The following is a 24,865-nucleotide window of genomic DNA, read 5'->3' on the forward strand; positions in this document are numbered from 1 at the left end:
ACTGCTAATATCTAATGGTTATTTTTTTATCTAATACTAACAAGGCAATCGACAACTTCCAAACTTCTTGTATGTGCAACTTTATTTAGATGTGTGACATCTTGTCAGTACAGTGTCCAGTAGCAGCAGCTGAGACCATTTAAGAAAGAGGGACATAACAGGAAAGTCATTCGTTTCAAACATCATTGTTATTCCACCTAAGGCCTTTTAATTGGCTATCCTTAATCAAATTGAGTTTGCTGGACAAATGGAATGTGAAACATGAAAACAACTAATCATATATATATATATATATATATATATATATATATCACAATCACAAAGTCTTAATAGAGATTGTGCATTCCATGCTACCTTGTAAAACCTGCTGGAAGAAAGAAGAGGTATCAGTTTAAGAAGATGATTCCATCAGGGAGACCGATTGCTTTTCATACTCAAAAACTGTACTTAAGTTGCTTGCTGCTATGCAGTCTTATGAAATGGAATGCAGTCTATAAAAGTTCTTGCTTTCAAAATGAAAAGTTAGTTTTCAAAACAAAGACTCAAGAACTCTGTAAAAAGAGACCCAGGGCTCCACCTGATCATAACACTTTATTTTATTTTATCAGAAAAAGGCAGGAATACATGCCCTCTAGGCTCTGGCTAAAAGTCTTTTCCAAAATACCACTTTGGAAAAAAGTGATCATATACCATCAGACTATTTGTCCAACAGACTCAATATTTGAACAGTGGCAACTTTCCATGTTCTCAGGAAGATCATCTCAGTTAGAGAAGAGCCCTGCTCTCCAAAATCCTTTCAGTTGGCATTTTCTGGAATGGAGTTCTACACTTTTACTGTGTGCTCTGCCACTGAATTATGCTGTTTCCTAAAAAAAATTATAACTCAGCAAGTCTTTATGGATATTCCCTTGCAGCTTTTGGTCAGATAAGTGTCACATTAAAAAAGCTGATATTATATTTTAAATACTGTATTTAATATCACCCCCTTATCCTCTAACTCCCAAATATAGATTACGGTATGTTTCTCTTGAATAAAAATAATTTGTATCACGTTTTTCATTATACTATAATTGTAATATGTATTACTTTCCATAGTGCTTTACATTTTCCGAAGAGTTGTACAGACATTTAGTGACGTTGTGATTGTACATGTAAACTTGAAAGTTCAGCTCTAGAGTAACTCAAAATTGTAAACCGTGAGAATATAATTTCACTGTGGAGGGAAAAAACACCAGTGTGCTGCTGGATAATCTCTATTCCCCAGATGCAATATAAAATGCCTAAAAGGAGTTGTGTGTTTTAAAAAGGTTATTTGGTTTAACCCATTGACAAATTCTCCTGTGTTTCCCATTAAACTGAAAGAGCACATTTTAATGAGAAATCCCTGTTAATTATTCCCCTTGGTTTCTTTGGGTTGTTTCCATGGATGTATTAAAATATGAATTTATTCAAGGTGGTAAGAGAACATATTTACAGGCCTATATATATAAAGATGTTTTCGCCTGAAGTTAGGAGATAGATGAGATTCAAAAAATGAAATGAAAGACACACACACAAAAAACTTACAAAGAGCTTGGATCCTATCTTGGATGAGCCAGCTCATTGGATTATTAAAGCCTACTGTGCAAGTTAAGGTTGCGGGATCCGTCCCCTCCGCCCTGAAATCCATGTCTACGAATGATTTATTGCTATTTAAAATATCCTTAGATGTACATTCTACAGCAATATACATGGCAGAACATTGTCCTTAGGTATCATTATACAGCCTTATAAAAATTCAGACGGAGTGGCCCTGGGGAGATGCAGCCAACCCAAAACAGCTGAGGGTGCAAACAGCTGCAGTTTTCCAGAAGATGCCCTCCTTGAAAGAAAGAAAGAAAGAAAAAGCTTCACAAGGCTTTTTTTCCTCTAAAAAATAAGGAAACATTTCTTCTTAGCTCTGAGATGAAGAAGAATACAGCTGCTTAAGTAAGAACAGCAAAACCACACAAAACTAATTTAGTAAATGTCTAGCTTTTGGCGAGATGCATATGCACCAAATAAGCCTATCTGTACATAATTTTTCCCAAAGTAAAAAACATGGGCACTTAACAAAACAACATCACAATATTTGTGCAAAAATATATACCTGGGCATGTTTTGTAGACAAGGGGAATTTCCTAACCTCAATACAATTGTCATACAGCTGCATGTTGTTCAAATGGCATATTTGCCTTTAACTTTTAAAAAAGTTAATAACAGTAATTATAAAACAGCCAAATATATAGTTGCAATAGTTGGAAAGGAAAATTGAATTTCCCCACAATTGAAGGATAGTCTAATGATAATATTTTTTCCCTTTTTCCTTAGGAACATGTGCAAGCTTCAGCAACCAGCTTGCATTTTAAAACAGCGCACATCCAGTGGGAAAAAAATCAAAATATACTTCTTCCTGATGTGATTTACCAGTTGAATAGTACATTCTGGCCCAGCGTCATAAAGTAAATTTGGCTGCTGCCTCCAGACTGAACAGATGCAAAAAATACCTAGAGAAAAGGGAACAGGGAAGAAAGGACTGTTAAATTTTAACCAGTCCTGCAAATTTGGCATATACATCTGCATAAATATAAATGAATTCTACTTCAGTAAGTCATTTTTTAAAAATATATATATGGTAAGAAAGTGTTGCCACCTGAGACTGAATATTCTGCCAATAGATTTGGTTCCTGCTAAGACAGAGACAAATATAAGGTACCCAAGAACTGCCCTGTAGAAAGAGATCAATATAAATCCATTCCAGGATTCTGCTATTGACAGGAAAATACAACCAGATGAGCTTTTGGGTCCAGAAGCAGAATGTGAAAATGCTATGTCCCCAAGGATCTGTGGCGCAAGGAGGATAGTTAACAGTTTTAGGCAGATGCTACGTGAATCTGTTCCTCCCCTTTAAAGCCATGAAAGCTAATGACCACAACCACGTCTCCTGGCAATGAATTTCATAATTATATAAAAGCACTTCTTTTTGCCTCTCTAAACTTACTGCATGTTAATATGCTAAATTTCTGTACTGCTCAATAGCTGAAACTCTGGGCAGTCCACAAAATAAAGGTTACAATAATGCTACAGCGATAAAACAGAATAAAAAATTCAAAGGAAATGACAGCAGCCTGAAAATACAACTAATGCATAATCCAACAACAATGTACCAACCCAAAAAGGTCTAAATCTAATCACTAGTCCCAATTAGAACAGAGCCACTCAATGAATAGGATTTACGTGAATGTTGACTTATCACTTAGCAATTGATTCAATCAGTCTACTCTAATTGGGACGAACCATTAGATTTAAGGCTATTTAAAACAAACAAACCCAAAGGATCAAAAAGGAGATAAAATCCTAGGAGAATGAAAAGGTCTTCAGATGGCACTGAAAAGAGCACAGGTGAGCCTTGCTTGTGAAGGGTATTGCTAATTATGTCTAATTAACAATTTGTCTATTAGACAATTAAATGTCTAATTAACAATTTGTAAGCCGCTCTGATAGCCCTTATATTATTATTATTGCATCACTGCATAGTTTTTTCCCCTGATGTCCAACCCCTTCCCTTTTGTTTGCCAAGAGCAAATGCTTTAGTTTTAAGATATACTGTATACAGGAGGAAGGGCTTCTTCGGGTAACCTGGCAGAATACGATCATTTTGTCCTCCATCAGACAACCATCTTTCTGCTCTCTTTTGAATTACATGACCATATCCCAGCCCTAACAGAACATGAGGAAGACCTTGAGGATTGCACATGTGGAGTGCCTCCAAGATGTTCCTCCTGGTCTCCTTCATTGCTCCCCACTGATGGAGCCTAAAGCTGTGTATGTAACTGTCCTTGCTTCCCAGCTTCCCCAAGCTAGCCAGTTGTGCTTTGTTGATGTTGGGAATGTATTAAAACGCTGTTCAGGTGCTGATCCTGTTGACTTCGGAGCATATTTGTCTTGGGCAGGAATATATCTTGGGCTAGCTGCTCTTGGTGGGTAAAATGAGGCCGTAAATGCGTGTTTTTGTGACCATTGGCTCCCCTTTTTCTGGTCATAAAGAAAGATGAGTTGCAGTCCCTCCTCCATGCTGTTAAAACATTTTTAAAAGCATAGCTTTTTGTGAGTTTTTCAGGTTATGTGGCCTTGTTTTAGAAGGGTTTATTCCTGACGTTTCGCCCGCATCTGTGGCTAGCATCTTCAGAGATGCAGTTTTTCAAACTGGTTTTTGATAATCTGGACCTGCTATAATTCCTTACCCCTCTTCTAGAGTCCATTTTGAAAGGTACATTTTGAAATGCAACACATTGTGATAACCCAATTGGAAAGTTGCCAGACTTATGGATAATTTTAGCAAGGCTATCTTTGTCCAGTTTGTGATCTTCTCACAATACTCCCCAGCCCAAGACAGACTCTCACCTTCTTGCTCTGTGCCATTAGTGCATAACCATTGAATTTTAGAGACCTACCTTATCATTCCTTTCACACAGAAATTTCAGCTTCTGTGCTTTCTTGTGCATAAAGACTCCTTCCAGGTTTCCTGTCTCCACTGCCCGCAATTCAATTGCTTTCTCTCCCCAGCCCATTACTTGATTGGACTGAAGGTAAGCTTAAAAAGAAATACAAAGAAACACAGCTGTGATAAAACAAAATACAGAAAAGGAAGAGGGCTGGGAAAGACGAGAGAACTCTTCTGCAAACTAAGTGTTGGTGATTGCATCTCTTTCCTCCACAGATTTGCAACTAGAACATTTGGACCTTCACAACTGCAGCTTTGGTTCCATTCTGTCTCTTCTTGCATATATCTGGAGACAGTACTACGGTGCACTGTTCAAACGTAGCCATAAAGGACAAATCTACAATTGTGTGCCTCTGAGTCATTTCCGACTTATGGCAACCCTAAGACGAACTTACCACAAGATTTTCCGGAGCTGAGAGGGTGTGACTTGCCCAACATTACCTGACAGGTTTCCATAATGGAGCGAGGATCAAACCCCAGTCTCCAGTGTCCTAGTCCAACACTCAAACCACTACCCCAAGCTGGCTTGCAGATCAACAATACAAATGTAAAAATTTTAATTCATCATTTTTGTTCTCCTAATGGAACTAGTTAATGTGCGCATGTGTTGTGGGGAGGCAGGCAGGGCAGAACCATAAGGATCTCTATGAGACAATTCCCATTGCCTTCACGCACCAGGATACTTTCAGCAAGGCTGTCACTGAGTTAGGAATATAGTGTACTAAACTGTCCAGGGATGCTTCCCGACAGATGGCTCCTAGCATTTAGGTTCTTAACTGAAACAAATATTCCTGACGGTCAGAGTTCTTATTGCTTACTCAGTAGATGCTGGCAGCTACTGTAGTATTTTCATGGCAAATTTCGTTTTAGATTACACAGTTATAGTATTATGATTCCACTTTGACTAGCAAAGCTGAACCCTACAGAACCCCGAGGTTTATAGTTTGGTGAGGCACTAGAGCTCTCTAACAGCAATTTCTTAATACCCCATGAAACTACAAACCCCAGGGTTCTATTGAGTGGATCCATGGCAATTGATGCGATAGCAAAGTGCTATAACTGTGTAGTGTGAAAGAGACCTGATTCCCCTTTTAATTTTGTGTACAATTGGAGCCTCGTGAGGTGCTAGAGAATAAGAGGGGCGAAAACATCTCTCTGGGAGATCACAGAAGCCGTGACAGTTCAGCTGCTATGAGATTGATATATGCTTGTAATGTAGATCAGTCTTCCCTAATTATGAGCTGGGGGTGATGGGAGATGGAACACATTTGGAGGATACCTCCTTAAGAAAGAGGCAGGTTTGTCTGAACTAACAGAAAAAGAGGATAAGGTTGATGTCAAGCTTCCTTCCTTTAGGAAAGTGGACCTCCTCCTGACCAAAGACGTGCTATGTTTTAGCCTTACATCTCTGGAACAATCAATACATTTAAATACTCTATTTCTACGAGAGCTTGGAAAAAATGCCTTTTTTTTTATTAGAGCTCCCCAAATCCCACTTTTTAAACATCATGGCCAAGGGACAGACTAAGGCATTCTAGGAGATGTAGTAAGAAAAAAGAAACTTTTCCAAGCTCTGAATGCTATCATTTTAATTTCTCTTAATTAAATTGGTCTTTAATTGGTCTTAAGTTTCTTCATTCCAATTAGTATAGCCTAGATTGACTATATAGGTCCCTCCACCTCAAAATCTTACGTGACAGCTATGTTTAGTTTCATTGCCCTACTTCCATCAAGTTACAAGTATATATCTTCTTTCAACTCACAATATTGCAAAAGGCTTTTTTAAAAAAAGACCCTGCTAACATTAAGTAGTAGAAGGGTGTAATAAACTCAGAGTAATTTCAAACTCATACAATTTATAGGAGAACTGCTTTAGAATTAAAATGGGGGGCACCTTATTAGGTGGGGAAAACACTGAAAATCTGAAGAGAAAATTCTTTTCCGGTAGATCCTACTACTTTTTCTTAGGAGCACTTTTAATTATGTATTATGTATGTAATCATGTAATTGTGTATATATTTATTAGGAATAGTACACTATGCCTTACTCTACCGCTTTCATTTTTAAAAATGTACAACACAGTTTACAATGTAAGTTGTATTAAACAGCAATAGATTCATAGAATCATAGAGTTGGAAGAGACCGCAAGGGCCATCAAGTCTAACCCTCTGCCATGCAGGAAATCCAAATGAAAGCATCCCCGACAGATGGCCATCCAGCCTCTGTTTAAAGACCTCCAAGGAAGGAGACTCCATTACTCTTCGAGGGAGTGTGTTCCACTGTCGAACAGCCCTTACTGTCAGGAAGTTCCTCCTAATGTTGAGGTGGAATCTCTTTTGCTGGAGCTTGCATCCATTGCTCTGGGTCCTAGTCTCTGGAGCAGGAGAAAACAAGTTTGCTCCCTCCTCAATATGACATCCCTTCAAATATTTAAACAGGGCTATCATATCACCTTTTAACCTTCTCTTCTCCAGGCTGAACATCCCCACCTCCCTGAGTCTTTCCTCATAGGGCATGGTTTCCAGACCCTTCACCATTTTAGTCACATTTGTTTTTATATGGATAAATCTAGCCATTATTTTATGAGGATAAATCTAGCCGATTTCTCACTGAGGTGGTAAAGGTGTGCCTGGCATGAACCTCTTGCAAGTCTAGGAGCGAGGTCTGCACTGCAAAAATAACACTCCCAGTACCAGCTCTGAGTATTGCACTAAGACACTGGGAAACCAGAGTTCGATTCTGAGCTCACTCATGAAACCTCTATGATATGACCCTTATGATCATCGTAAGTCGGAAGTGACCTGAAGGCACACAACAAACAACAACAATATAAGTGGAAGAGATAGGTTACAACTTTATTGGATACAATTGCTGTTAGGGTTGGGAAACTCATGGGTCTGGATCTAGGCATTGATCAACCTGATCCTCAGGCCTGATCCTAGAACCATTGGAATGACAGGAAAAGATCCACATGGGCAGAAAAGCCCCCCATCCCACCCACACAGTCCCCCTGCCATTGGGTTCAGGAAAGGCATCTGTCCCTGAGCCGGGCAAGACCTATTCTGCCCTGCACTCCTCCAAGTACCTTAAGGGAACCCCCAATGCTACCAGTGCCTGAGAGACACTGGGAACAGATGTCACAGATCCAGGCAGTCAGATGGAGCTTCTTTCTCAAGAGACGATTACGGATCTGTCATCCATTTTGTCTGCCTCTCATTTCCAAAAGCCTCTCCAAAAAAAGGTGACCAAGAAATTGACTGCTTCTCTTCATGCCACAATATACACAGGACTATGACCCAAAGCAGTGACTTACTCTTGCTACACCCTACACCAGGTAACACCTAGGATAACATACGTATGTCCTGATATCACAACTCTGCGTGCTTCCCAGGAGAGTTTTTGAGTGAGACACTCTCAGTGGGGCTTCTTTTGCTTTTAGTTTGGTTCCTTTTTGATGCTACCACCTACTCACTTGACAGAGCGAGAGAGAGCTGACAGGCAAATATGTAGTAACTCCTGTTCCTCCTCACTTCTGCAACTGTTTGGTTGTTTAAATCAATGGGAGAGAGAAAGTGAGCAAACAGATGGCTCCTCCAATGGTACGTATATTTAACCCTTCCACGTCTGATGTAAGCGAAATAAAGATGATTTTGTAAAAAAAAATTAGGCTTGAGACGTCTTTGTTCCTGCCCATACGCAGGTACAGTGTTGGGTGGCCTGACTCTTCGGTCTTTTGGGTTGTAAACTGGCTGTAAAACGCAACATGCAGAACAACCTATGCTATATTCCAAAAGGCATGTGAATGGCCTTTGGCTTAAGCATTAATAATAAAGATGATGATGATATTCCAAAAGGACCACCGACGAGTCCTATTGTTAACTCCTCTTCATGGAGGGGTTATGGACGGGTTCTTGGCATCCACGTTCCTCCATTTTCCAACACTGTGGAGGTTAAGCTACAAGCCTTTCGTGCTTGCGTCCTCCTATGGCACCATCTTGCCCGGAAGTTTCAAGTTTTCTCTTCCCATTGTTTCAATGATCAGACACGCAATAGTATAGCTTTGGAGGAAACATTCAGTTTTAATACAAGAAAATCAAACATTCTCCCCTTCTAGCAATATGTTGCTTCTCTTTTCAAGGTAGGACCTCCCCCCTCCAGCATTCTCGGTGTCTTCCAACACTTTCTGCTGAGAGCTATAGTCCTAGCCTGGACAGTTTTAATGCTAGCTTCCAAATAAGGTTCAATATTCACAGCTGGGATCCCTTACTCCTGTGTTAAATCTCACTGGCTAATGATTCTTTTATCGTCAATAGTTTCAAACCAAGACACTAATATCGCATTGTGGGATGTAAGAACTAGGAAGCATACTTACAATAATTAAACATTAATGTAACATAGAAGAGAATTGTCTTTTGACATATTTTAATCATTCCTCACACCTCTTTTTTTGGGGGGATATGTATTTATGGTTTGGGGTATGTTTTTATTTTTCTGCTAAAATATAGGATGATGACTCCAGTGTTGACCTATGGCCTATTACCTTCCTCTGGAAGCAACCAACCTCTTTTTCAAAGAGGAATGACCACCAGTGTGCTTTTGCTGCTAAACTTTGAACCGGGGTGGGCTTATTGTTAGTTGCCATCAAGTTGGTTATCTTATGGTAACCCTATAAGACACTGCCAAGAGACACTTATTAACAGTCATGCCCAGATCTTGCAAACTCGGGGCTGTGGCTTCCTTAACTAAGTCTAGCCCTATGTAATATAATCTTCCTCTTTTTCAATTTGCCAAGCACTGTCATATTTTCTAATGAGTAATGTCATCTCTTGATATTGTCAAAATGTGACTTCTAGGGAGAGTTCAGCCCTGATTTACGGACGGGATAGACCTCATATTCCCAAGTGTGGACAGAAGACTTCTCAATTTTTCTCCACTGTCCTCCCCTCTGCATCTCAAGTGATATCATATACTCCCACATTTAGAAGAAAATATCACTGCACAGAGTTACCAAAATTTTTAAATGGAAGAGAAAGAGAAACACAAACCAAGCTTGGGGAAAACATATATCATTTTAGCTTAAATTCAGTTTAACAGTAAGGTGAAAATCCCCACCAGTGTTGTTGCACTGAGATTCCACCTTCAATTACTCTCTGGCTTTACTTTGCGAATGAAGATTCAGGAAGGACTCATGATTCTGCGCTTTCTACAAGCGTGTTGATGGCTAAAAAGACTAATTTGAGATAAACAGGTCCGGTTGCAGAAAGCACAGTAGAAAGTCTTCTTGGGTGATGTTTCTGGGTTGTGGTTCTTTCTGCGTTGTCGTTTCTCTTTGAGACTCGTTCGGCATGAGCTTTCATAAGAAGGCTGCAGCATCGTGGATAGTGCATCTCCATGCCTCCAGATGCGAGGCCAGGGCAGAACATTGTTGGTGATCAATTTGGCTGAGCCTGAGATGTTGTTTCAGGGAATCCTTGTATCTCTTTGTTGGGGCGCACCTCTTATGCTGACCCGTGGCGAGTTCACCATAGAGTATTATTTTTGGGAGGCGATGGTCCTCCATCCTAGAAATGTGTCCTGCCCAGCACAGCTGTGTCCTCAATAGCATTGCCTCAATGCTGGTGATCCCTGCTTGCTCAAGGACAGCAACATAGTTAGTCCAGTGTATATTTAGAATTGTGCGTAAACAGTGCTGATGGAAGCGTTCAAGGAGTCGTAGGTGTTGGCGATAGGTGACCCATGTTTCAGACCCATAAAGGAAAACAGACAGTACAATGGCTCTGTACACACTGATTTTTGTGCTTCGCCTCAAGTGTTTGTTACTCCAGACTCTTTTGCGAAGCCTTCCAAATGCACTATATAACTTTGCTAGTCTGTGATCGATCTCTTTATCAATCTTGGCGTCTGAGGAGATGAACTGCTGAACGGACCTGAGCGCAGATTTGCCTATAGTGATGTGGGGATGGTAGTGTTCTTCCCGTGGAGCCGGCTGGTAGAGAACCTCTGTTTTCTTCAGACTGACTTCCAGCCCAAAGAGCTCTGCAGATGTTGCAAAGCAAGATGTTAGGCGCTGCAAAGCTGCTTCCTTTTGGGCAATAAGGGCAGCATCGTCAGCAAAAAGCAGCTCATGGACTAAATAGTTTAGAGTCTTAGTGCGAGTCCTCAGGCGGCTTACGTTAAACAGGCTACCATCAGTATGGTAGCGTATATAAATGCTGTCTTCTTCAAGATCTGCCGTAGCCCTTTGGAGCATCAAGAAGATTGTAAATAGAGTTGGAACAAGAACACAACCTTGTTTCACACCATTAGTTATTAGAAAGTGCTTCGAGAGAGTGTCGCCATATCTGACTTGACCTTGCTGGCCTTCATGTAGCAGGATAATCATTTTGAGGAATTTTGGGGGGGGGCATCCTAGTCGTTCCAGAATCTGCCACAGACCTTTTCTACTCACAGTGTCGAAAGCTTTAAGGTCGACAAATGTAACCTTCGATTAGCAGCTGTGCAAAACAGGTGTACACAAGGCTGTGCAACTGAGTCACACACCCAATTGTGCAAAGGGTTGCATGACCAGCTGCACAGCTGGACTGCAACTCCAGAGAAACCAAAGACAAATGCTTTGCCTTTTGTACAACTGGGGCTGCATCTGCACTGTAGAATTAATGCAATGTGACACTGCTTTCACTGTCATGGCGCCATGCTATGGAATCCTGGGATTTGGAACTTGTTGTAGCACTAGAACTCTCTGACAAAAGGCTAAATATCTCACACAACAACAATCACAAAATTCAACAGCAATGAAACATGGCAGTTAAAGTGGTATAAAACTGCATTATTTCTGCAGTGTAGATGCAGTCAGAAATTATATTGCATGCCACTCTGGAGCTTACTCTAAAAATGTGCATTGAAAATTCTGTTTTTAACCACCACTAGAAGGACCTGGACACAGGCCTTCTTGCTTAGGCTATGTCTGCCTCTGTTCATTTCAGACATACCTACAGAAGCTGGCATTTCTCCCCACTGTAAAACATTTTCCTTCGAGAAGTGTCCACAAATGTCAACGTAGACCCCTTCATCTTCATAGGTGAGCAGAAGTTCCATTCCACTAGTGTTCGGGAGGATGATAATAGCATGAGGGTGAATATTTCCCTGGATCTGGAAAAATATTTTATGATTAAGATTTATAACATGGGGCAGGTTTCAATGGTAGCAACTACAGTCCATTAATCTAAATATCTTGGAAGATTCAAGCCAACAGACTTGGAGATCTTAGAAAGAAAAGCATAGATCTCTTTGGAAATATATATACAATCTTTTTTGCAGGTTCAGGGACTATACAAATGACAGTATCCCTTTCCCCTAAAAACTAAGCTGTCATCTGGAAATAGTTATTGTCCCCCAAATTCTTTAAATATCAAAGAGCAACTGTACTTCATTTTTCATTTTGTGTAATATTCATTTTGCATTCATGTAGTAAAAGCAAACCTAATAGCAATTGGAACATAATAAAACTAGCATTAGCACCATATAAAGAAGTATTATATGTGTATTGTAACTTAGTGATTATCTTATTAAAAAAAATTACTGATATATCTACAAAAAGCCACTGTTAAACCCATATGAAGCAGTCTAAATAATTAAAGATAGAGGAATGTTACAATACAGTAAAAACAAATAGGAAAGGAACAAGACCACCTTAATGATCAACATTTTCTTTTTGCCAACCTACAACATATGCTTTTTAAAAGTTTTGCATTTTTGCATTACAGTTCGTCAGAAATGCTGTGGTTTCTGCATTATCTGAGCAAAATTCTTTCCTTCTTAAGAATGAAATGTATGACTTGGCTGATGAAACTGATTGAAAAAGAATTTGGAGAAGGGACTTGGCTCCTACATTTAAAGAACACTCTGCTTTCATTTGCTAGGCCGGGAGCTGGAAAAGGCATCCCAAAGATAACAAATAAACACATTAATGCTTTGAAAATAAACACTGGTTAGATGGCATGTATTAAAAGTAGGACATCGCAATTAACCAATATGCAAAAAGTGGAATGAGAAGAGAAAAAGGAAGAATTTGGTCAGTTATGAAATAGTTTCCTTTCTCCATTGCTTTAATAATCCAGATGTCATCTTTTTCATATGCGCACCACAGTTTATTTTACTGCATGTATCTTGGTTATTTTGACATTTCTTTTGTCACTTTTTTTTTGGTTGGTGGTGAAGAATGATTTGTTCTCCTTTTATGTTCCATTTAGTGAGGGAACTATGGGGCTGAGAATACTAAATCCCTCTCTCCTGGCAATATGGCCCAGTCCAAGTAAGCCACAAGCTGTTTTTACTTAAACAAAAAGTCACATCTCTTTTGGTTCTAAGTCCCAATCACTGTGTGCTTTTAATCCAAGAATGGGAAACATTCTTCTTTCAAGGCAGTTTTTGCAGCCACTCATGTACCCCCAAAGCATGCTGCTGATGTATGGTAGCAAAACACATCACCAAGTTTTGGTTATGACCAGAAAAGATCCATTTAAAGCAAACATTTTGTATCAGTTTGCTGCTGAATTTCAGAAGCATGCTGGGGGGAAAAATATTACATTTCAACTCAGCAGATCATTGCTTTATTTAGCTCCCTCCCGAGTTTGCTGACAAAATTAGAGGGTAGATCAAGGCTGTGGGGTGACTGACTCTAGAAACTGCTGAAGCTGCTCATCCTTGGTTAAGTTCAAGTCATTCTGTAGCCAGTCAAAATCAACATTTATCTAAATATTCAAATTGTTGTTGTTGTTGCTGTGTGTCTTTCAAGTCATTTACCAACATAGTGATCCAAAAGCAAAGCTATAGTAGTGTTTTCTTGGCATGTTTCTTCAGAGGGGAGTTGTCATTACCAACCTCTGAGGCTGAGAAAGTGTGGCTTGCCCAAGGTCAGCCAGTGGGCTTAGATGGCCAAGTTGGGATTCAAACCCTGGTCTCCAGAGTCATAGTCCAATGCTCAAACCACAAACCAATTTACTACACGCTTATTCAGCAGATTATACTCAATGGCAGTTGAAAGCCCAGAGGAGGAAAACAGGTAGTGTTTAGGAATCTCTTCAATGCACATGATTCTACTCACACCGAGAAAAATCTCATAGTTCACCCTGCAAAGTATTTTAAATAGTTTAATTTAAAATATCTAACTCACAAAGAAGATTCACATTAAGTACACATGAACACTCTCTCAGCCTCAGAGGAAGGCCATGGCAAACCTCTTTCAAATAATTTTTGCCAAGAAAATTCCATTATAGGTTTGCCTTAGGGTAACCATAATTCAGAAACAAAGGCACACAACAGCAACAGCAAAAACATGGGAAGGAAGCTCTTGTAAGAAATCTTGAGATTAAAAAAACACCCAAAATTCTGCAAACAGTCCTAACTTTTCGTCAACAATACCAGAAAGAGGATTATTCCTACCATCTAATTCAATTATGAAAGATCGGTGCAAGTAGCATTTTCATAGGAAGTTAGAACATCAGAATTCCCCTTTCATTTTCTATAAACTTCAAAGAAACATAGCCCTCCTCTGACTCTCCCAAAAAGAACATTTCTTTCTCTGCCCACAGGAGTGCCACAAATGAACCAAAAGGGAACCACAGAACAGAAGGTTTACTTGCCAAAAGTAATACGCCAAGGCCAACCATGGAGTCTGGCATCTTTGCAGCCACTATCCTTAACACCAGAACAGGTATCCAGAGCCGGAGAGCTATTTTAATGCGCTGCCTCGGTATGATTTGCATGAAGAATCAAAGCAGGGAATGGAAAAAGTGAAAAAGAGGGTGCTAGACTGACAACGGCCTAGAATCGGTTAAAGATTGGCTTTAAACAAAGCTCAGGGTGCCGTTTCCAGAAAATCTTCCCCAATAAAATGAGGTCTAGTCTCTCAAATCTGGACCGTTCCAGTGTGAAAGCACCCTAACAGCCTACAGCTTTGTATAAGAAGGACACACTTAATTTCAGTTTCTGCACTCTTGGGGGGAAAGTGTATTTTTAGTGCGTTCCTCCTCATAGTGGACGAATGAGCAGAAATCGAGTCACAGGTCTCCTAAGGGAGCCCCCATCTTGAAGGCGTTCGACTGAGAAATATTGCTCTTCCACGTACATAATTAGACTGGGAGTTTGCTGCCGAACAGCAATCCTTTAACCAAAAAACCCCCGTAACCCTTTCCCTTAGCAGTTCTACTGCTTTTTACTCTCTCTATAGCTGGATATACAGCCACTTTCTTCCTATCCTTCTCCAAATTCACCCAACACTCTGCATGGCCTTTAGTTTCTCCCATCCACCATCCATCCCCATTCCCAATGTTAAGCAGGTTTTCTGCATTTTATTGCATTTGCTATTTTTCTTCTTCTTTCGCAGAGGCCTGTCTATTCTGCCAGGTACCAGCTATAGCCATTTAAACATAAAGTGTGATGTAGTGCAGGACAAAGATCAGGGAGGCCCAGGTTCAAATTCCCACTGAGCGCTGTCTAGCTTACACTATTTAAAATTGCATGGGCTGAGCATTCAGATGTCAGGATCCTTTGGTGAAGACATAAACCTTCCACGGTAGAAGCTTACATGTGTTGGCAGGTAGAGGTCATACACGGAGCCAGAGTCCACATCGATAGCATGGAACCCGACTGGTGAACCATAGATGACTTTTAACCTCTGCCCATTCTCAACTGTCAAGTCCACCAACAGCGGTTTTTGATGAAGTGAGGTGAAAGACTGAAAAGAAAAAAACCCAGACATTGTACATCAGATCAGGAATTAATAATCAAAGAGATGGATGCTCAGTATTCTTTATCACTCCCATTATTATTATTATTATTATTATTATTACAAATAATGGCTGCAATCATGAATCTGCTTATGAATACTTATTATCCAAAGTCATGCAATGCAACCTTAATCCCCCATTTCTCATGTAAGGTCCACTGTGCTCATTGAGTTCCCACCAAAGCAGTATCTCCTATTTAATCCAGGGTTGGGAGGGAAGAAGAGAAGAGAAGAAAAGAGAGATAGAGGCTGCATCTTCACTGCAGAAATAATCCAGTTTGAGATAACTTTAACTGTCATGGCTCAATGCTATGAAATTCTGGGAATTGTAATTTTGTGACATATTTAGCCTTCTCTATCAGAGTGCTCTGGTGCCACAACAAACTACAATTCTGAGAATTCCATAGCACTGAGCCATGACAGCTAAAGTGGTGCCAAATTGGCTTATTTCTGCAGTGTGGATGCAGCCACAGAGAGAAAGTTTGGGGGAAAGTGTACTATGAATATATTCCTTCACAGAATGAGTCTCACTGGGAAGAAAGACTGATAATTCAATCTGTTTAAGGCTATGGGGTGGAGCAGACAGGTGTGCTACTGTCTGCTCCATACCACAGCCTTGAACAGATTGAATTCTGTTTAAGGCTTTTTGAATTTTGCCGAAAGTAAGAAGCGGCACGATTTTGCAACTTTCTGCATGGGTTAATGTTGTGTTAATGTTCAATTAGCCCAATGTCATCTGTAAACAATCCTGCTTTTGTGGGATATTCCTGGATTTAAGCCCCATTTATCCACGGGATAAGGTGTGTAACAAGGTCCATAGAAGGTGTCTTTACTAGAGATGCCAGAGTGTAAAGTTGGGACCTTCTGCATAGAAAGCTGTATGGCATACATTGTATGGCATAGAAAGCATGTGTTCAAGTAGTATGTTACAAGTCATTCCATGTGGAGATTGGTGGACCTCCAGAAATGTGTGCAATGTAAGAAAAACAAAACTTTTAAAAAGGGTTACCTGAAAAAAGGTGTTCCCTCCTGCATGGGCTTGTCATTGAAACCTTCTGGGCCAAGTATGTGGCAGGGCCTTTGGACCCTATGGCACATCCCTAATCACTGCGAAGTTTTAAATGACCCTTAAAGATCTGGCTTTCCAATCTCTTTTTCATTCAATTTTTGACCAGAAAAGTATTTAAACTTTTGCTGTTCTTATGTAGTTCCATGCAACTACAGTTTTGTATTTTACATTTGTTTAAAAATTGCTTTGAGAGCCTTCTTACATATAACTAACTAATAAAGCAAAGGGAGAAGCTGCCTCTCCTAAGATGGCCCTTGCTGTGATCTATAAATGCAACATCTAAAATCAAACACATACTCTTTTCTATTAGTATTTCTCATATGCAAATTTAAATCAATTTTTGACTAAAAGTTATGTAATTAAACAACAAACTAGATTTTATGGGTGACAGATCTACCGTAACAGACAAGCTCTTTGGTACTGGGATAAGTAGCTCTTTGCTACTGATTTTTCACCAAATGGCTAACAATGGTCCAAAACATGCTGCAGAAATAATCCAGTTTGAGACTGGTTTAACTGCCATGGCTCAATGCTATGGGCTTCTGGGAACTGTCATTTTGTGAGACATTTAGTCTTCTGGGTCAGAGAGCTCTGGTATTATAATAAAGTACAATTCTCAGAATTCCCTAACACTGAGCCAGGGCAGTTAAAGTGGTCTCGAACTGGATTATTTCTGCAGTGTGTTTTGGACCTATGTTTGATTATCATAGAAATACAGCATTGACATTAACACAGTTACAATGGTGGAAGAAAACAAACAGAATAGTGTATAAATATGAATCTGTTTTATTTACCTACCTTAAAGGCCATGAATTTGTGATATGGTTTCGGAGCCCAGGCATAAACCTCAACCGAGTTTTTCACAGCAATCACAAGAAATTTGATCCTCTCGTATTTCACTGAAAATTAAGAGTTGCGGGTTTTTTAATTGATTTGTCAGAGAAATTGGAAAGTAAATTACTCTGCATGCAGCAAAAGAGCTGAGTTGATGATGACAGATTTGATCTGAAATGCTCTACATACTTTAGGATAGAGCTGGGAAAAATTACTTTTGGACTACAACTCCCATATCCGCATACTGGCATGGCAAATGGCCAACCCTGGTCAAACATTTTGGAGTGTAGTCCAAAAATATTAACTTTCTCAAGCTCTTATTCCGATCCCCAGGCACACTCCAGCTTTTAATTTATCCCAGCATTTAGGAGTAAATGAAAGGAAGAAACAAACAGACCATGATCAGCCCCTGGCAAAATACTTCTGTTCCAATTTTATGTTAAACACTAAACAACACAAATAATGTAAATCTTAATCAAATATCACTCTTAATGAAAGTAGTGCACCATTCCACAAATTACAGGAAAATGACCTGCAAAGATTCTGCATAGCATTAATCACGGTAGCAAATATGTATGCTTTAAGTGATTAATTGCATCCTCTGGAGATTCAGAAGAGACTTGTCTGAAATGTTATTTGATGCTTTAAAAATGATCCCTCCTTCCATCTTGTCTTAGCTGCACCTTCTTGGTGGTAATAACTGCTGAAACTGGATTGTGCCACTAAGCTCACTAGTGCCTCTCTTATTTTCCGTCCCCATTTCCATGATTAACTGAGAGTGCTGCTTCCATATACCATTGGTATGGAGTTCAAGGGCTGTATCTGGAATAATTATACCTTCACGAAAGGATGGGTGGATTTTTGCATGCGGAGTAGAAGTAGTTCATCTGAGTCATCCCATAACTACAGGGAGCCTGCAAACAAATTATAGCTCCCAGACATCACTACACATCCCGGCTCACATTGACGGATGACTTTGTGGGGGGGGGAGAGAGAATCTATTTTGTCTTCCACCTTGTTATTACTTCAAGGTAAGAGCAGAAGAAATGGCATGGAATGGCGTGGAACGTGATGGAAAGCAAAGAAAAGCAAAGATGAGTGAGAACTGCAGAATGACTTTTTCTGATTTTAATCATGTTTGTTTCAGTTAAAAGAAAAACATAAGACACAATCAAAAAGAAAAAGAAAAACCCAATTTTACAACCACATCAACAATAATGATTCTTTCTCTCTTTTCTTACTTTCCTTCCCCCACTCATCCAATTATTCTTTACCCTTTATCCTTACTCTAGTCCTCTCCTTCTTCTTTCTCAATCTGCCGTTCCCTTTTACCTTATCTATTTTATTCCTCCATTCCAATCTTTCTCACTTTCCTTACTTTTGTATTTCCTTCACCTATAACTACCTTCCTCTTACTTATATCCACTCTTCTTTCTCAACATATGCTCACCTTCTACTACCTACCTATCCCTTATAGTCCATTCCCACTTCCATTCTTCTTTTCATCTACTTAAAAGAAGTTCAAATTACAATATAAAGACATACTAAACCTATATACTAAATATCCATTCCAACTTCCTCACTACTAATCCTTCTTTCTATAGAAATATATTGACTTCTTAGAGCAGAACGACTTTTTCTGAGCATCAGATTTCGAATATACAGTACAGAATGCTCAGAAACTGTAAAGCTAGAGTCCAAACTCTCAACTCAGGCCTTCAAAACTCATGTTTTGCATCAGTGAATCATTTCTATGATGTACTATCTATTACCATATCCATTTGGGCTATTACTAACCCATTACCTATAATCTATGAACAGGAATTAAATATGTTTCCCAGTATCTTGCTAGGACATTCTCATGGTTGCAAATAAGAAACTGACAATTAATTCCTTGGCATAGAGATTCTCAATCTTAGTTGTCCCAGATGTTTTTGGATGTCAACTCTTGACAATTGGCCCAAGGTGACTAGGAAACCTGAAAGTAGAATTCTAAAGCATCTCGAGTAGCAACAGTTGAGAAGCCCTGCCTTAAATCTTTCTCAGTAACCTCTGTCAGATAATTCAATAATATCCATCAACCCACCGACTTTGTAGTGCACACAGCCTTCCAGGTCACCCACAGATACCCAGCCTTGTCGCTTCTCTACATCAGGATCGTTTCGCAAGATCTTGTTTCGTAACCAAGATAAATAGTATACCCGTAGCTTATTCTTCTTGCCTAGAATTAGTTGGAAGAGAAATGAAAAGGAAACATTTAAAAACTGACTGGACTGTGTCACTCCACTGGATGGATTAAGATGTTTTTCAGAATAAAAACTAAAAAATTAGTTTCTCTTTGCTCGAAAAGATTATGAGAGCTTTTACACATTTTAAAAACGTTTTCTCAATGTGCGATGTGTGTGGGGGGAGTTTGAAACCTTTCCCCTCCACAATATATATATATATATATATATATATAGCCAAAAGCATATTTTGCTCAAAAAATAATAATTTAAAAAGCTGAACTTCTTTGTGTTTGCAAGGGTGAACCATATCTTAGTGGTTGACCCCCCCTCCCCACCAACATAGGTTGTCTTGATATGTTGACACACTCTTTCTCAGTTAGGATGAGAAAATTTGTGAGTAGCCTTTACATTCCTGGAACTCCCTTACATTGAATCAGTGCTGTCTCCTTTGTTTCCAGTGGAGCTATCAGGAACAGAACTGGAGACTTGAAACAGTCAAAGCTCTGCCACTGGCCTTCAGTCAACATTTGCCATGCAAATTTGTAGATAATCTCAAAGCAATCGCATCTCTCAAAAGTGAAGATTTGGAAGCCTGGTTATATGTATGCATGAATCCATGTTTAAAAAATGTTCCTCAGTATATGCCCTCAAGCATACTCTGTATTCAATTATGTTTTGGCAGTGTGCTCCAAACCTTATGAAAAATAAGTCATCTTTAGTGCTATTAAAGCTGATACTGTTGAAACTGCCGTTCCAAGTGAAACTGATTATTTGTAAGTATGCCAAAAACTATTATTTGTTCTCTCTTTTTGACTCACCTTTCAACTCTTTGCCTATAACTCGAAATCTGTATTAAAAATTTCTTCTTTCACATTTAGCAAACTTTATTCATCCTTTTTAAATTTTTCCTGATTTTAAACAGCTTGCAAAGACAGAGTTTATTTTAAAGCACATCTTCGCAATGCTTTGTTTGTACTGTATATGTTGCATGCATAGTTCACAATGAGAGGACCCTTCTGTAGAAACATAAAGGGAGCATAAAAATGTGTGTGTATGGAAGGAATTTAGCAATACCATTTAAGATTAAGAAAAGGGTAGTGCACATATGCATACGCCTAAAAAGTGGACCTAAACTAGTTTTTAGGATCTAATGTCTTCTATAGTTCCTCCAAAGCAGCTTACACACCAAGCAGGAAGTGAACACACCTCCATCCCATTTGCCCTGGGAACATGGCTTTAAACTTTGGAGAATCAAAAAGCTTTTACATCCAAATTTTATAGCCTAATATTCTCTGGATTTACTCGTGTTCCTACACTAGATCAGATGCTTTTAGACACCAAACAAACCTGAGATGGTAATTAACACATTGAGTCCTTCAAGCACATCCATCTGCTGAAACCGCCTCCTGGTTATCAGTGAGTAGACTCTTCCCTGCCCACTTCTGTCCAGAAGCCACAGTCCATTCTCTGTCCCCACAAGTAAATTCACCCCTATTAATGAAAGAAACAGAATATGTGGTGTAAGTGTTTTGGTAATGTAGACTGTCTGGGGTATTTTGGACCCTGTCAAGTCAGTTACTGAACACCTAGGAGAGTACAGGTTCAGTTTTCCCTATTAAGAATTCCAAATTCTGAAATACTCCAAAAACAAAAATGTTTTTCATGGGTGGGTGAGACAGTGGCACCTTTGCTTTCTGATGGTTTAGTATAAACAAACCTTGTTTCATGCAGAAAATAATTTAAAATATTGTATAAAATTACCTTCAAGTTAGATGGATAAGGTGTATATGAAACACGGGGCAAGCTTGTTTGCTGCAGCTCCAGAGAATAGGACCTGGAGAAATGGAGTCAAACTACAGAAAACAAGATTCCACCTTAACATTAGGAAGAACTTCCTGACAGTAATAAGAGCTGTTCAACAGTGGAATATACTCCCTTGGAGTGTGGTGGGGTCTCCTTTTTGGAGGTTTTTAAACAGAAGCTGGATTTCCATCTGTTCAGAGTGCTGTAGTTATGTGTTACTGTATGGCAGGGGGTTGGACTGGATGGCCTTTGTGGTCTCTTCCAACTCTAGGATTCAATTATCCATAAATGAATTTAGTATTTAAACATGGGTCTCATCTTCAAAGTATCTCATTATGTACATATATGCAAATAAAGTTTTTCAGATTCCCCAAAAATCTAAAATACCAAACACTCGGGTTCCAAACCTATCAGATAAGAGAGACTCAACCTGTAGTGGCCTAGGGAGGAAGTGTGAGCTGCAAATCATCAAGGCGGTTTTTAGTAGGAAAACTGGAGCTTGGTATAGGGGAATGGGGAGAAGGAGAGGTGAAACATGGGAGGACAATATGGGGGGGGGTTATGACAAAAGGGCTGAGAGTTTTTGCAATGGGTGAACTGTTTGAACTTTAAGTAAACTGTTTAACTGAAAAAATTATTCAGTCTTGACAACAACTATCTACTGTGATTTACTCTGCTTACTGAATAAAGCTTTGCTGAATCTGCTGAAGGCTTGTGTTCCTGGAGTGCAGGTAGACTATAGATTACATTTAGTTGCCAACGAGATATAACCAAAAATGAGATTATGGGCCCAAACAGACAGGCCAAAATAAAGCTGCTTAGGGTCACTTTGGAGGTATGCTGTTTTAATGACACACACGTCTTAAGAGGCCAGAAGCTGCGCCAAAGCTGCGCTCTAGTCCTTAGGACTGGAGTGCGGCTCTGGCATGGCTTCCGGCCGCTTAGGACGCATGCATCATTTAAAGAGCATACATCCAAAGTGACCTGAAGCAGCTTTATTTTGGCCTATCTGTTTGGGCCCTATGCCGCTCAAAGTTGTGTGACTGTTAGCATGGGGAATGGCAGCTTATATGGGCTAGAAGTGGACCTGAGTGCAGACTTCAGTTGATCCCAAGCCCCATCTTTTCCCAGCCAACCAGGCTTCCTCAGATTGGCTGACCTTCCTCATCCATAATAGAGCCAAGGAAACTACATGGCCCTTTACAAGAGAGGAACAGTCCTGCCATCTGTCTCACACCGTCATCTGCAGCCACAGTTCTGCAAATCAGTGCTCCCAATGAGTTAGAAATTGATGTTGCCAGACTTCTCAAGGCAGGAGATCCCTATTCAGTTTTCTGTCCCTCCAGTTGTTTTCGAAATGGTGAAGAAGAAGTTTGTCTCTACAGTCATGCAAAAAACAAGAAGAACCCAGTAGAAATATCAATGGGTTGCTGTTTGGAACTGATGTCCAATGAGCTGCCATATTTGATAAGGTTTATTATCAGAGTGTTCTGGTTAAAATAACAAGATGGCATAAGGTACTGTGCAGCAAGCAAAAGGAAATGCAGCGAACTGCTAGCAATGGCTCGGCAAGAACGCAGGGCTCTCCACCTCAGCACACATATCATTACCAGTTTTGCTATGCTGTTCTGTTCTTAATTTAAAATCTTGGCTTCCTCTAAACATACATCAAATGAAACCCAGAGAGCTGTAAACTGTAAATCTACATTTCCTGGGATAATTTCTTTCTCGCATTTCATTCATTTATTTTGTTTCTCATTTAAGACTCGAGCCGAGGCAGAAGGGTGTGGGTAAAATACTGCATCGGATCCATGGAGCTCTTCATTGCACTGCCTGGTATCTGGGAGATGGAAAATTAAAACTGATGGGGAACTAAGGCTTTAGTAATGAGGATGGATCCTTAAGTGACAGGCAATGTAGTCCAGCATTTTGGTATATTGGACTCAGACATAGGAAATGTGGCTTCAAAGACCAATATTACCATTGACTCGAGTTGGGTGATACCTGTGCCTGCACCCAGAACCAGCTGAGATCAGAGCTTGGAAATAATTTATTCAAAAATAGATTTTTCCACCTTAAATTTTTAAAGATTTAAATATTTTAAAGATTATTGTTTCAATCTTTAAATGACAATGAGGTTATATTACTCCAAATCTCACATTAAAAAAACTTGTTACTTGTGGGTGTGATTTTGCAGGTTTGGGAGGCATTTTTAGCTATTTTTAGTCATTTTAAATGATGTTTTAAATATCGAAAGGAACTTTCGACTAAAGATTAACAAAATATATATCTTGTAGTTATTGTATTTCTCATCGCTATGTATAGGTGTGAAAGCTGGATGGAGAAGAAAACTGATAGAAAGAAAATCAACTCATTTGAGGTGTGCTGCTGGAGAAGAGTTCTGAGGATACCATGGATGCCTAACAAGACAAACAAATGGGTCCAAACCAGGCCTGAACTCTCCATAGAAGCCAGGATAACTAAACTGAGGCTGAATTCAAAGATATAGCCATGTTAGACTGTAGAATCAGTACGTAGAGAGGTCTTATAGCAGTGGTTCTCAACCTTCCTAATGCCGTGACCCTTTAATACAGTTCCTCATGTTGTGGTGACCCAAACCCTTGAAATTATTTTCGTTGCTACTTCATAACTATAATTAAATAGGTGTTTTCCAATGGTCTTAGGCAACCCCCATGAAAGGGTCATTTGACCCCCAAAGGGGCCCTGACCCACAGGTTGGGAACCACTGTCTTATAGCATCTTTGAGACTAACTGAAAGAAAGAATTTGGTAGCATGAGGTTTTGTAGACTTCAGTCTTCTTCCTCAGATGCATCTGAGGAAGTAGACTGAAGTCTATAAAAGCTCATGCTGCCAATTTCTTTCTTTCAGTTAGTCTTAAAGGTGCTACAAGAGCTGTCTATAAACTAAGGCTGTCATACTTTGGCCATATCATGAGACTGCATGACTCACTAGAAAAGATGTCAATGCTTGGAAAGATAATAGGAAGAGAGGAAGATTGTACACCAGATGGACATACTCAGAGTACACAGCCCTAGGTCTCCAGGAACTGAGCTGGGCCACTGATGATAGGTTCTCTTGAAGTTGCCTCTTTTGTGGGGTCACCATGGTCAAATTTAACTCGAGGGCAGCTGACAACAAAAAGTTGTCCAAAATGAGTAAAATTAATGAATTATATTCTGAGTGAATACCAGTACATTAGTACTAATGTTAACCTTTCCAAGTTCTGACTGAGACTTCTTCATGTGAGGAAGAGCCCAGAAATGGCCATAGTCTGAAACAAACGGAGGTGACACGCTTTGGTGGGCAATCCATGGCTGCCACTCCAGAATACTCCCCACTCCAGAAGTCTATGGAATTGGGATTGTGCCCTGACAAGATGTCAAACTTTAGCTCCAGAGGTCCACCATGATTCCAAAGACTTCTGGTCCAGAGTGCTAACCATCTCAGAGACAGTGATGGAGCTAAACTATTGTACAGAACCAAAGAACTACAAAGTGCACTGACAGCGTGAGATATCTCATTCAACGTTACTTGCAAAGAAGAAGCGACATATGCTTCAGTTCAGGGCCTTGCTGATTCTTCAGGAAGAACAGGATGTAAG

At 39.7% G+C, this 24,865-nt stretch overlaps 1 protein-coding gene across 1 annotated transcript in view; it reads right to left on the reverse strand.

Moving 5' to 3' along the window:
* Positions 1 to 336: 336 nt before the first annotated feature.
* LOC149308717 (traf2 and NCK-interacting protein kinase-like) overlaps positions 337 to 24,865 on the reverse strand; it is a 104,056-nt gene continuing 79,527 nt past the window's right edge. The window contains exons 25-31 of the mRNA XM_089536354.1: positions 20,787 to 20,930; positions 19,298 to 19,432; positions 17,176 to 17,276; positions 15,108 to 15,257; positions 11,512 to 11,671; positions 4,473 to 4,612; positions 337 to 2,525 (exon numbers count right to left, since the gene is read on the reverse strand). Of these exons, the coding sequence (XP_089392480.1) occupies positions 2,442 to 2,525; positions 4,473 to 4,612; positions 11,512 to 11,671; positions 15,108 to 15,257; positions 17,176 to 17,276; positions 19,298 to 19,432; positions 20,787 to 20,930 (914 nt within the window). The 3' untranslated portion in view covers positions 337 to 2,441. The remainder of the gene's footprint in view (positions 2,526 to 4,472; positions 4,613 to 11,511; positions 11,672 to 15,107; positions 15,258 to 17,175; positions 17,277 to 19,297; positions 19,433 to 20,786; positions 20,931 to 24,865) is intronic.

Source organism: Sceloporus occidentalis, unplaced genomic scaffold, assembly GCF_023333645.1.
Source record: "Sceloporus occidentalis isolate IW3139 unplaced genomic scaffold, rSceOcc1.0.p SCAF_8, whole genome shotgun sequence".
NCBI classification, from domain to species: domain Eukaryota; kingdom Metazoa; phylum Chordata; class Lepidosauria; order Squamata; family Phrynosomatidae; genus Sceloporus; species Sceloporus occidentalis.